This window comes from Vipera ursinii, assembly GCF_947247035.1.
Source record: "Vipera ursinii genome assembly, chromosome: 7".
Taxonomy (NCBI): Eukaryota; Metazoa; Chordata; class Lepidosauria; order Squamata; family Viperidae; genus Vipera; species Vipera ursinii.
In genome coordinates, this window is record NC_139521.1 from 51,949,183 (window position 1) to 51,964,166 (window position 14,984).

A 14,984-nucleotide genomic window follows, 5' to 3' on the forward strand; every position below is an offset into this window, starting at 1 on the left:
TATAAAAATATATTTAAAGTGAATTTAATCTACGCCTTGTCTTTCATAGATATTTTTGGGGGCTACCATAAAGATGGTATCTTTGTAACATAGGCAGATTGTGGATGAGCGAATCCCATTTTAAAAGACCTATAGCCTATTACTTAGAAATAAGGTAAAGGTAAAGGTTCCCCCGCACATGCGTGCTAGTCGTTTCCAACTCTAGGGGCCGGTGCTCATCTCCGTTTCATAGCCGAAGAGCCAGCGCTTGTCCGAGGACGTCTCCGTGGTCATGTGGCCGGCATGACTAGACGCCAAAGGCGCACGGAACGCTGTTACCTTCCCACCGTAGTGGTCCCTATTTTTCTACTTGCATTTTTACGTGCTTTCGAACTGCTAGGTGGGCAGAAGCTGGGACGAGTAACAGGCGCTCACTCTGCTACGCGGCACTCGGGATTCGACCCGCCAAACTGCCGACCTTCCGATCGACAAGCTCAGCGTCCTAACCCACTGAGCCACCGCGTCCCACTTAGAAATAAAGAGATATGTAAAAATGCAAATTGTGGGAGAAAATTGCCAAAATTTAGAAAAAAGATTTCCACTTCTATGCTTTCCATATCTAATGTCTTTCCTGGGTAATATGGATATTTACGAAGCTAAACATTGAGAAATATGAATCAGATCAACAGACTTCTGTAAGTATATATAATTCAGGAAGCCATAGTTGCATCATACAAATATGTGTTTCTGTTTGCTATTTAAATGTTTAATCCAGGCATCAAAATTGTGGAAATATTGTAACATGAAGGATATAGCCACCCAACACCATTGCTTCATAGAGAGCCTTACCACTTTTCTGTTTTCTATAAAAAATTGCAAGTTGTATTTATTTTGCAAATATTTCAATTGGGAAAGTTCTCTTTGCGTTAATTTTTTTGGAAATACTTTTCATGTGGTAATGTTAAGTACATACAAATCTGCCATTAGCCTAAATTCAGATGCTATTCAACTGCATAATAGCAATTATTGGAAGGAAATAATTTAGATTACTGAAATTCTGCAAACCACCCTGTATTTCTTCTCTTTCTTTTTTTCCCCCTCTTTCATCTTGCAGGTGCTTGCAACAGGCTTAAGTGGTCTATATTCATCTTTGCCTACGAAGCTGGAGGACAATGGAGAAGAATGGCACTGTTTTCTAAAAGATGACTGTTTACTTTGTCCAGCTCTTGTACAATTTATGAATTCTTTTGAATTCTGCAACGCAGTAATTCAGGTACTGGGCCAGAGAAAAGACTTACAAATGGAAATAGTATTTTAAAATAGTAGTATTCATTTTTGAAGATATTTAGAAAAAATATTGGGTTATTTATCTTATATGTGTGATATTCTAAAAATTTTAAATGAGTGAATATCAGCATAAGTTATATTTTGTTAATATATAAGTGAAATACAAGTTTATTTAGAGGAGCCCTGATGGCGCAGTGTTTAGAATGCAATATTGTAGTATATACGGTAATAAGCCTAAGTGCTATTGCTATTATTGTTACAAAAAGTTAACAATTTACATGTATTTGTAAAGCAACTTTTATTGCAAACCAATAATTTAGGGTTTTTTGAGGGGGGCTGGAATACAGTGCTTCGTTGTGATACAGGTAGTGCTTGACATATGACCATAATTGGAACTGGAACTTCCATTGCTAAACAATGTGGCCCTTAAGTGAATTGGTGCCATTTGTAACAATCGTTTTTGCCATGGTCATTGAGCAAATCACATAGCTGTTAAGTGAATCCAGATTCCCTCATTGACTTTGCTTGGTGGAAGCCACCTGGGAAGTCCTAAACGGTGATCACGTAATCCCAGTATACTGCAACTGTTGTAAATACATGCCAGTTGCCAAGAGTCCAAATTTTGTAACTCAGGGAATGCTGCAACGGCCATAAGTGCGATTAGCAGTAATTCACTTTTTTCAGCATCATTGTAACATTGAAAGGTCATTAAATGAATGGTCTTAAGTCAAGAATTAACCTGTAATTACATTTTGCTTTATGATAATAGAATATACTGTGTATATATGTACATGAGTTTGAATTGCTCAATATTTAAAATTTGTCTGGTTTTCTCATTCTTTATTTCAGATGGATTAGCAATCAGGCATTTTTTTTCCATTCTGCTACTTGTTCCTCATCTGTTTAATGATAAGATTATATAGAATACCACTTTCATGCTGTGTTCAGGATATTATTGCATCTATACCTTTGATTTGATTTGTGCAGGTTTTATTAGTCACAGAAACTCAGTAGTGTTTCCAGAATACAAGACTTTGTATGAGAGGTTTTTGTCAAAGGAATCTGCCAATTATGTTTTTAAAAGGTTGTATATTTATTTTGTATACATGCACATTCTAAATATAGAATAATTTCTGAATGCGGGAGCCATTCTTAGGAGTCAAAGGCTAGGCGTTCCTTTGAGTGGAATTGTTATGACCCAAATAGGGGAGACTAGGCAGGCCTCCAGAGAGTTCCTTATTGCTCTTGGAAAGGGTTAACAAATGACCCTCCATTGACCAGCCAGGCTCCACCCCCAGTCCCCCAAACAACAGCCCTTAATTACTTGGCAAGTCCACAAGGCAAAAGTCCAGACAGCAAGCCAGGACAGTTCTCAGAGCCAGGCAAAGGTCCAAGGCAAGGAGCAGTTTACCAAAAGGGGCACAGGGAAACATGCTCTCACAAGAGAACTAAAGTCAGCTCCCCATGAATTCCGTTGACTCTCATATAGTGCCTTGACTATTAGTAGATCAGATTTTTGTGTATAAGTACCATGAAATAAACTCGTAGTACTTTTGAACTCTATCCCAGTTCTGGTGTCTTCTGCGTGAAACTGTTCCATCTTATCTACCTTTTCAATAGCTAAAATGAATTGACTTTTAAAAAACAATTTGATACTGAAGTTTGGTGATTTAATTTTTAAATTTCATGATAGATTAGAGATAAAGAGAAATATAACAAATACTTATTGCATAGCTTATACAGTTCATTATCAGTAAAATATTAAATTCAATATTTGGAAGTCATGAAATTTATAGTAATTTTTTTAACATTAACTGGTTAAGATTTAGTAGGTAATTTGGTGTGTGTTTCTCAGCATTGAATTTACGTCTTCATAGTGAGAGACTAATAGTTAACAGTGTATGCAAAAATGCTTGAATTGAAATCATTTTGATGGATTTTTTTTTAAAAAAAAGGTATTTATTTTTTATTTTGTCAAGAATGCTAAAGAAGGAGCCTGCAATGATTTGGAATAGATTGAACTCAGGCATGATGGGAAGGTTATGTTAGAGATCTGTATGGAAATGATGGTGATTAACTGAAGATTAGAACTGAAAAACCTGCTGAAAGCATTTATTTCCAATAAATAAATAAATAAATAAAACAGAGTAATACATTTTCACTTGGGGCACATAGCTATAGGGTTAGTGGCCTGAAATCCATCTCCCACTTTTTATTTTTTTAAATTTTAGTTGTTATTTTTTCTAGCTGCTTTTTATTAAATGTTTATAAATAGCTTTTATGCATATTTGTACGCTGGAGTCGCTCTCTGAGGGGAATGGGCAGTTTCTAAATATATAAATGATGTAAAATTTCTGAAAAATGTTAATTTTGCAAGTGTAGATGTTGGACCTAGAGAATATTTAAAATATGGATATGGTTTATTCATCAAGTTCAGCTTCTTTAAATGTATGTTAAAATGGCACAGTAGTAAAGTAAATGATTATTATTTCAGGTATACCCTTCTCTTTCAATTTTTAGGTGGCACATTCTTTGATTCGTAACCAGCTTGTGAATTACATTTATAATGGATTTTTGGTTCCAGTTATGGCCCCGGCTCTCCATAAGGTTAGTGATAAATAATATATTTTAGTCAATGAATCATAAAGCTAAATTAATTTAAATTCAATATTTGGGCTTTGAAAACCCAGAGAACCTGTTTGGTGTAGTGGTTAAGGCATGAGGTTAGAAACCAGGAGACTAAGTCGTAGCCCTGCCTTGCTCAGAAAGCCATGATATTGGGTGATGTTGGGCCTATCATTTTCTCTCAGCCCTAAAAAAAAGGCAATGACAAACCACTTCTGAAATAAACCTTTGCCAAAAAAATTGCAGAGACTTGCCCAGATAATCTCCAAGAATGAAAAGAAAAAAAAAGCAAAAAGTGACTTCTCTTCAGTAGAACAAAGTATTTTTTTTTAAATTTGACGAATGAGATGTCAAATAGATAATACTCCAAATCATAAGCTGGCATGTTTTTAATATAGAGGCTTTTAATATATATTTTGGCAATAATGCAGGTGTACTGCATTAGATAGTAATGTGTATTTTCATTATGTAAGAGGCTTGACTAATACAACTTGGATTACAGGAGTAAAAAAAAATCAACCTAATATTAAAAGCTTGTTCATACATAGGTTCATAATTCTACCTCTGGTTCTGATATTTTCCTGATATGTTGAACAAAGCACAAATGTTTGTTTCACCTGAAGAGTTTAATAAAACAGGCATTCACTTTTAGTTGAATGTCTCCATTTATACACAGAACTTTCATTAGCTCTTAATTATTGTGTAGTCTTTTATTCGGTATAAGAGTAGTAAAACCTTTCTTTGTTCCTAATAAAGCCTTTTTTATTTTTAGAAAAAGGTATGTGGATAAGCAGTTCTCTCTGCCTTCTCTCTTTGAATCTTGTAAATCTTTTGTAAACTTTTTTAAAAAACTTCAAATAAAAGAAAAATCACTTTAATAAATAGAATAATTAATTCAAAATATATGGATTTCCTTGACAAAGGATTTCTTGACAAAGTTCATTGTTGCCTAAATAAACATATTATTCTCCAGATGCAACCCATAAACATAACAAGCTAGACTGGAAATTTAAATTAGAACCTAACAGTTACCTCAAATGTAGATTGATATTTCAAAATGTATTCTTGCAGTATAAACATTTTAGGTATTACATGTTGGAATGTTACAACTTAAGAAAATCTTTCAGGATAACATGCTATTTAGAACATCAATAAAAATCTTAATTTTGCTTATATTTACTTAATTTACCTTCTAATTCTCAAAATGTGGTATGATGTCCACTTATTAATTACTTTTTTGTGGTCATTTTTCAGGTTTTGTGGTCATTTTCACACACACACACACACACACACACACACACACACACATACATACATCACATCTTTATTAAGTGTGCAAACTACTGATAGTGGGTGAACATACCTAATACTCCATCCTCTTCCTCTTTTCCCCACAACAGGGGGAGACGGATTGGGCTTGAGAGAGAGTGAGTGGCCCAAGGTTACCAAAACAGCTTTTCTGCCTAAGGCAGGACTAGAACTCATAATCTCCTGGTTTCTAACCTGATAATGTAACCACTAGACTAAACTGCCTCTTTTATCAGTCCCCCCCCAGCAGAATAATGGTATCAGTAGAGAAGATTTGTAGGATGTGAAAGGGATTTTGTAGATGAAAAAAAGTGTATTTAAAGTAGCTACTAATAAGATACTTGAATAAAAATATGATTGCAATCTTACATTTTTTTCACATGGATAATGCAATTTTCAGAGCTGTTAAACCCCTAATAATTTATTAAACAAAAGTGGCCACATTTCCACATTCAGAACAATTTTGAACATACACCAACTTTTATCAGTGTCATTTATTTTATCTTTAAATACATTAGCTAGAGAAGGTGAGTGTCCGCCATCTAGTGGACTTGAAGAAGAGCCATGATACAGCTCTGAAACCTAGGATTAAGATTATATTTGCTAAAGAATATACATCGTCCTTTTTTGTTTAGCCCCTCTCCCCCAAATATTAATTAAAATCTACTCTGTCCTGGTCAGGCCCCAATAAAGTCCTGTGTCAAGTTCTGGATGCAAAAATAAAACAAAACAAAAAACAAATAAAAGTAAACTTCTGATTATCACAGCTTAGGAAGGATAGTGACAGTAGTCGGAAGTTAAAGGACAGCTCCCAAATTAGTAAAGGATCTGAAATCCAAGACCTGGAGGAATTGTTAAAGGATCTCTCTCTATTAAGCCTACAAAAAAAAAAAAGCTGATATAGCGGTCTTCAAATTTCTTACAACAAGCGTTGACATAAAGAAGGAGAGTGAACGTACTGTCTGTGGGTCAGAATCAGGATTGATCTAGACATTCATAGAAACAATGAGAGAGAATATGCAGATTGTCAGCCACTGAATCAGGCTGTTATATGATGTGGGGAGACTTCCTTTGCTAGGAGTCTCAAATAGAACCAGAATAGTCATCTTTCTGTGCAATCTTGCATTCAGTATGGGGCTGGACTAGATTATTCTAGTGCAGACATGTCAAACACAAGGCCCGGGGGCTGGATCCAGCCCACGAAGTGGTTTCATGTGGCCCGCAAAGCCATCCTGGAAACAGTGAGGGAACGGCCCCCACTGCCTTGGCCCTGGCCCAGAGACTCTCCTTCCACCAGAGACCTTCAGATCTGTCCCACTCCTGCCCAGGCCCCCATAGGCACCCTTGATGTGAACGATGTAGAGCTGGCCACGCCCACCCAGTAGGCCGTGTGCACTCTAGCCATGCCCACCCAGGCCACACCCACCTGGCCCCTTGAGGGCAAGCGCAATGCTGATGCGGCCCTCAATGAAATTGAGTTTGACACCCCTGTTCTAGTGGCATCTGAATGACAACTTTTGGGGGTAGATCACTTCCTTCTAACCTCAATAAGAAAGTTTTTTTGTCCCCACATGTTACAAAACTCTCTGATCAATAATCCATTTGATCAATAATCCATCTGATCAATAATCCAAGCTGAGTCACTGTTGTCTCTGGCTAGCACTTGTACATGTGTTTTTTTTTAAAGATTTATTTCTCTGTGTTGGTCTCTCATCTCAACTAACTTAAATGAAAGAATACTTTTACATTGTGCTAATTTGAATAGAATTGTATGCCCCAGAAAGTGATGATGTAATAAGAAATTGCTGTTAATTATAGAAACCTTTTTTCCATTAACTGTTAAAACTTTTTTTTGTTGAGAACTTTATTCTGATACCATGCAAGCTCAGTTTAATGAACCACTCAAGGGACAAACTGTCCATTGTTCCCAGTTACTTGTTAAGTATGAAGTTAAATCTTCATCTCTGTTTTCACCATTGTGTAAATCTAAATTATTCTTTTCAGAAGAATTCTTTAAAATGTAAATTTTTATTACTATATGGCATTTATGTAAAGACATTATTATGCAAATTATATAAATTGATATAAATGTTATTGCTATATTTACATCATTATGGAAATTGTGTAGATCGTTACAGATAAAGTATATTTCTAGATACGTCTGGACTTACAACTGGCAATTGGGGCCAGATTTCTGGTCGTAAGTTGTTTTATTCATAAGCAAAGGCCCAATTTTAAGACTTTTTTTGCAGCCCTTATTATTAATTAATTTTATATATTACTTTAAGAATCTTAAGTATTTGACCACTGTTTTTCAAAGCTGTTCTACAAAGTTGTCTCTGGCTTTCATTCTTTGTATGTTATTTCAACATTTTTATTTCTTGACTTTTTCTCTCATGATAATCAGGGCTTGTAATCTTTGTAGTGAAATTGATTTTTCAGATGATTTTCTTCCTATTTGAATTGTTGGCTTGTAATATAACATACAATCTTCAGTATTTTTAGATCTCAAAGCTTCATACAAAAAATTGCAACTATGCAGGTACAGAATATTCCATGGGGAATATTTTTATAAGACTTCATTGGCAAAGATAACAGTTTATTCTCTAAGCTACTGTAAATTTGAATGCATATCCAAGCACCATGCATTCCCAAGTAATTTTGCAAGAATGAAGTAAAAGCATTTTTTTTTGCTGAATACATTCTGCGCCATACTTCAGCAGTTGCTCCACTGTTAGAACATTTATTTCATAAGTGTTTATTAGCAAGATTTTTAGGCACTGAACTTCTACAAGTAATTTGATAAAATAATATGTTTCCTGCAGAGAACATAATGTGCAGTACTTCAGTTAATGCTCCTCTGATAAAATCCTTAAACGTCTTTCTCTTGGTGGATTCACATATAAAGGAGGTTTAAACAGAAGTTTTAGAATGTCTGTAATAGGCAATGCACAACAGGAATATTTTCATGAGACCATAGTTCCTTTGATTCTGAGGACTTGGTTTCTGAATTTTTCATATAAGCGTATCATTTGTATCTTTATTGAAGATAATGTCACAAAGATCAGTCCCCAAATTTAGTTTAGTTTACTTCACTCACTGCACTTTACTTGGCTTAGAAGCCTCTTCAGCTGAGCAGTGTACCTGTTTTACCTCGTGATGCCTCCTGATAATAATTTTAACTTGTTGAAAAATAACATATTTTTATTACAAGCATAGACATCTACCACATGAGAATGAGATATATTTATATGAGTATGACATAGATACATTTTTGTGGCATTTCCCTTCTTTATTTAATTTAATTTTAATTTTAATTTTATTAAATTTATATACCGCCCTTTCCCGAAGGACTCAGGGCGGTTTACAGGGTATTTAAAATCAAACAGTACAAAATACAAAAGTTAAAAAACAATTTAAAAAGATTAAATTATCCCTTAAATAAAAAACCCAGTTAAAAATTCTCAGCCTGAGCCGGAGAGCTCAAAGAGCCAGGTCTTCAGGTCCCGGCGGAATGAACGAAGGTCAGGGGCGGTCCTAAGCTCCATGGGCAGCTGGTTCCAGAGGGCAGGCGCACCCACATAGAATGCCCTCCCCCTGGGTGTTATCCGCCGCCAATCTTTTACCAGCGGCACCCTGAGAAGACCCTCCCTGTGTGAGCGCACTGGACGAAGGGAACTTGATGCTGGCAGGAGGTGTTCCCTCAAATATCCCGGACCCAAGTCATTTAGGGCTTTATAGGTCATCACCAGCACCTTGAATCTCACCCAAAGGGCAACCGGAAGCCAATGCAGTTTGCGGAGTCTTTTGAGAATTAAAAGTGTCTAAGTAGCTAATTGGTATCTCAATTGCCAATGCACTTCAACTATAGCTAACTACTTCCTACAAGTAGGAAGCACAATTGGCACAGAGCATAGCAATGAAATGGTAGAATAAAGTAAGACAATTCATTTTTTCTACATTTGCATTGCATTGGTGGATCCTTTAGCCCAGAGTTCCTCAACTTTTCCAGCTTTGCAGACCAGTGGGGTGGGGGAGAGAGGAGATGGTTCCGCATGTGTAGGGGGCAAGCACACGTATGCACAGCTCTATTTGCACAAGCGACAGGCACATGGGCCCACTGCTCATGCAAATGGAGCATGCAGGTAAACATTCATCTGCTACTCACGTGAGTGGGGATGTGCATACACACATGTATGCTCACCTGCCACTTCCATGGCCCGGTTCCAAAAGGCTCAAGGTCCGGTAGTGGGCCATGGCCCAGGGGTTGGGAATCTCTGCTTTAGATGAAGGAAGAAATCAATGTATAATTTAAAATATGTGAGTTTGTAAGAACTTGTTTTAGTTGTTAAATAATAGTTGGTTATATAGGGGCAAGAAAAATAAAGTAGATTTTCATAAATTCCGATATTTATTGTGGTAGACTTTTCAAACAGCAAATATCACTTTGTTGGAGATGTGGAAAACCTATAACATATTCTGTGCACCAAACTGATTTGACCATTCCAGCAATCAAATAATGGCTTTTGAGAAGATTATTATTTAGTATATCATCAGAACATGACAAAAGAGAAGTAAACATATATACACTGTCCATGTGTATATATATTTAGTTACATAGAAGTAAAACTTCTATGAGGTTATGGCAGTAGCCTCATAACTGGATGTCCAATTTAGCTACCCAGATGATTGCCTCTAGCATGACTTCATGCAGATCATCTAGGGAATCAGAGAATACATGTTGTGGGCAATCTTGCACAATATATTTAATAGTTTGCATATTGGCACCACAATTCTTTTCAGAAGAACCACATTGTCGTGAATTGGAGAAGTTGAGAGTTTTGCAGAACATACTGTTCCTAAGACGACCTGTCATCAGGCTAAAGAATAGCAGTTCCAAAAATGGAATTTATAAAGGATTCCACACTTATTTGCGTCAAGGGTTAGTTACTTGCATTCTTGATTTTCTAGCATGGTGACAAGGCCTTTGCATTTTCATTTTTTATGACCTTCTAATCTCTTAATTTGTGGCAGTTGAATGGAGCTAAGCATTTACTAGCCAGATTAAGTCATCAAAATAAATAACCACATACTTGCTACAATGTAAAAAAAAGCCATGTATATTGTTATTAGGTTGTTCTGACTGTATTGAATGTTACTGCTGTTTTTATCTTTGTAATGTTTATTTGTGTTATATTGTTTTTGTAATTTGTTTTACATATTACTTTTTAAACTAATTTGTCAAGCATTCAGGATATTCTAAAAATTTAAACAAGTCTGAATTTTGGTATAGATCATAATAAGTGTTCATTTTTAGGTGACAGTGGAAGAAGTGATGGCTACAACTGCATATCTAGATCTCTTTTTGCGGAGCGTTTCTGAGCCAGCCTTACTCAAGATCTTCCTCCGTTTCATCCTTCTGCACCGTCATGAGAATGTGCACATCTTGGACACTCTTGCAAGCCGGATAAATACTCCATTTCAGGTGAGTGGGAGGGGAAGTCTTTCTTGCTCTTCCTCATTATTGTTGTTACTGAAATTGTTTTAGATAAATGTGAAATTTATAAACACTTATAAAGGAAATTTTTGATAAACCGAATTAAGTTCATACTTTCAGGATAACAATCTAATGCTACACGAGGAAAAAAAGGAAAGCAAATGGAAAAAATAAGAAAATTGAAATCTTATCACTTACATAATGAGTGTAAATCATCTAGAATAGATCATCGTTTCTTAACCTCACCAAGTTTAAGATGTGTGAACTTCAATTCCCCAGCCAGCATCTTAAAGTTGCTTAGGTTCAGAAACACTGCTCTAGATGGCTGCCATTTGGCAGAGGTCATTTCCCCCCTTATATAATCTGACTATTGTGTAGTATTTTTCAAGTGCAAGAAATCAAGAGTTCAGGCAAGAGTCCAAATGAATATAAGGGTTTATTGGAAGCTTAAGCTCTCTATAAGAATCTGGATTATTAACTACTGAACTACTAAGAGTCAAAGCAAATAGGCGCTAGATAAGAATCAATGGAATTCAAGGTGGGCTGGACTTAGATCTCTTGTGGGTGTGAAGGGGCTTGGGACTGATGATGTGTTTGACCCCTCTCTCGGGCTTAGCCTGGTCATCTTCTACAATATTAGGTCAACAACTGTTTTTTTCAGAATGGACCTGAATGATGAAAGCATTTGATCAAACAAAGTTATGGCCGGAAGAGTACTAAGATGACTTTGCTGCTGAAAATGATTTCAAATTCAGAATACTTATACATGAAAAAGAAATCTAAATAACAAGAATATGACAAGCGTGAATATAACTGAAGGAAATAAATGAGTAATTATAGAATAGACTGCTTAATTTCATTGTAACCATACAAAACATTTATAAACTATTTTTCTCCAAATTCCTAAGTGACATTGAACATTTATCAAAATTCCAGATTTACAATGAATATCTTTAGTCAGGGACGAGTATGCTACAGGCTGCAGGCTTAGGTTTCCAGCTTCCCATTTTGTGGCCTGACAAACAGTAATCAATAATCGCCATCAAAATTTGGCAGCCAGATCAGTTCCTTTCAGTGCTATAATTTGCTGTATTTGTTTTCTTTTTGCATTTAATAAGTTAAATATGGCTATATAAAGCTTCTGTTCTGTTTGGTGCCTATTTCTAATCTTGAAATTATTCCAGCTCTCCTCATCTCAAAATTCAGATCTGCCAATAAAACAATATCATTACACCATTGGCTACAAAAGAATGTGAATCATATCCAAAATTATGTTATTCATTTTTCTTTTGTCTTTCTACACCTCTTCCCAATTATATTTGAGCCACATAGATTCATGCTTAAAAGTGTTTCCTGCCTCAGTTTCCCCTTGTGTTTTTTTGGTGAGGGCTGGAGAGAGATTTCTGTTTATTGCCTGTAGTCCAATCAAATACAGTGCAAACCTATTTTACATACTACAGTCCTGTGTTTTAAAAAGTTCTTAAATTCAAGGGAAACGTTATTCAGAGATTTAAACTCTTTTAAGGCCGACTCTACATTTTGCCTAGGATGCTCAGGCATACTGTTTTTCATCTATTAGTAAAGTTTTTAAGATACTGTTCATTTTATTATTTATTTAGTTTTGTGTCCAATTATTTCACTTGCATCAAATCCTTGTTTGATTCCTTTAATTGAAAATAACCATAGAAATACAATAAAGTTTAATTGTACAAAAAATTAAAACCATCAAACAATTAATTCAAACAACAATACAATCACAAGTTGGCAATAAAATCAGCCATTCAGCATTATAAAACTGATTTATTTTTTTGTCACTTCATTAGACTATTTTTGGTTTTTTTTTCTATAGCTGTGAAATACATAACAGCAGAATATATGTGGTTGTATAAAACACTAGTGATATTGATTTTTTAATAGTTTGAAATTATATATATATATATATATATATATATATATATATATATATATATATATATATATATATATATATATATATATATAAAAATATTTCACTAACCCAATTTTAGAGAAATAGAATTAAGTGGTCCATTTTCATGAAGCTAAATACTTGTTTTGTATAATGTTGTTTGATCCAGTGTCATCAGTAATAATAATATCCACATAACCAGCTTGATTACTTCATTGGATTGCCAGTATAAATAGAAATACAAGCTATTAACTGGTTGCCCAGATCCTCTTCTGAATAATTGTGGCATGTTACTTATGTCACAAAAATAGCTAACGTGGTAGCAGATTCCAGTTGCATAGGATTCTGAAGCAGTAAATAAAAACATTTGCTTCAGTCTGCATTCCTGCCTCTCCCCTTGCCTGACACTTTTTTGGGGGCCAAATAAATATGATTAATGGAGGTATGTATGCACACACATATTCTGCAATGATTCCAGTTCCAAAGCAGATTTACTCTAAAACTCTCAGTTTCAACCAACAGCTAAATTGCTAGTGTTATCTTTGTTGAACTGTATTGGTAGAGAGTTTGGGTATTGTGAAGTATTGTCCTTGGGAATCAGTGCATAAATGATGCGAAATGACTTCTTTGTTGTATAATGTAACAATAGGACTGATTTTTATAAATAGGTAACAGCAGAGATACCCAGAATTACGCCCATCTGTTGCCACACAAGCTGACTGGGTTATTTTGGACCAGTCACTTTCTCTTGGTCCAATCTTACCTCACTAGATGACTTTCAGGAAACATTACATGGAGTCTAGTCCAGAATTATGGGTGTGGCCAAGGTGGCCTCTTTTTGTCTTTTCCATTCAGTTCTGCCTGTTTTTTGGAGACTGCCAGATCAAGGTGGTTCAGTTATTTTGGCAAAGTATTGCAGAAGTGGTTTACCATTTGAATCCTGGGCTGGGAGAAACTGACTGCTCTAAAGTCACACAGTTGCTATTACCCATTTCAGCAACCAACCAAACTGGCTGTCTAAGATGGCCTGTAACTTTGATTAAATAAAATAGATATATGCTGTCTACTATAACATAGTTTTTCATATTGGAAAGAACAGTCCATTTTCATTTTAAGATCCATATTTAAACATGGCAAAGTTGTCGTGCAGATGTTTGAGAATATTGAACTTAATTACAGTTTTAATTCTCTTTCAAATCATATTACAATTCTTTTTCTTGCTCTTAAAACATTTTTCCCATATCCCAGCATATATCTCTGTTTATCTTTTGTTTATACTTTTAGGCATGCTAATTTAATTGTTCTGGAAATATGTAACAAAGTGAAACATTTAAATAATTCCTTTCAAATGTATCACAATTCAATTCTATTTGCAAGTATGAGGGTTTTTTTCTTTTTTACTTTGGAAAGGATGAAAAAATTATGCATTCATATTGTGCTTATCATTTCCCAGCTTTGTGTGGTGTCCTTGGCATTGTTCAAAACACTTATCAGTTTGCATTGTGAAGATGTGATGCTTCAGCTAGTTTTAAGGTAAAGTCAAACTTTCCTTTCTGAAATTACAGTGAAAATTATTCAGTGAAAATTGCTATCTTGGGATTAATACATATATACATTTATTTATTGGTTGGTTGGTTGGTTCATTCATTCATTCATTCATTTATTCATTCATTCATTTTCTGTAGCCACCCATCTCAGCCACATGACATGGCTTACAATTCTAAAACAATAAAGCAGTTTTAAAACAACTAAAAAAATTAAAACAATAAAAACAACAACAAAAAATACATGCAGCAGATGAGGTAGTTATCTAAGTAAAGTAAAGCCAAGGAATATATATATTAGTATATTCCGAGCTCCAGGCCCGGGCACGCAGGTAGGTTTTTAAAGCCTTATGAAAGGCCAACAGGGTTGGGGCCATTCTAATCTCTGGGGAGAGAATATTCCACAAAACGGGTTCCAGCAGAGAAGGCCTACCTTCTAATTCCCACCAGCTTTAATGATGAATTATACCATGGGAGTAAATGTGAAATTCAGTATGTAGAAAAAAGGGAAATTTATTTAAAAATGACCCCTTAGCTGGCTGAAAGGGGCTTATCAGAAATTTAAGAGAAGGGCAGGGAAGGAGTGTGACAAGGTCGAAAAGTTACATTTTCCTAAATTCACATAGCTGTTGAATGACCCAGTTCACCTTTGTATATACAGTAGGCAACAAGTTATCTCATGTTTTAGTCCTTCTGTCTTCCTTCTTCATGCAGTTTTTCCTCCAGAGTTGGCAAGCTTTTTCAATTGGAGGCACTACCTTCAGAAAGCCAGGGGTGAATAATGGAAGGAACATATTTCTGAAGAGATTAGGAATCT

General features: G+C 35.3%; 1 protein-coding gene across 4 annotated transcripts in view; it reads left to right on the forward strand.

Moving 5' to 3' along the window:
• The window catches only part of FHIP1A (FHF complex subunit HOOK interacting protein 1A), a 66,468-nt gene that overhangs the window by 29,618 nt on the left and 21,866 nt on the right, over positions 1-14,984 (forward strand). For all 4 annotated transcript variants that reach the window (XM_083367795.1, XM_083367793.1, XM_083367796.1 and 1 more), the window contains exons 5-8: positions 1,094-1,252; positions 3,787-3,873; positions 10,517-10,684; positions 14,077-14,156. In XM_083367795.1, coding sequence (XP_083223921.1) covers positions 1,094-1,252; positions 3,787-3,873; positions 10,517-10,684; positions 14,077-14,156 — 494 coding nt within the window. The remainder of the gene's footprint in view (positions 1-1,093; positions 1,253-3,786; positions 3,874-10,516; positions 10,685-14,076; positions 14,157-14,984) is intronic.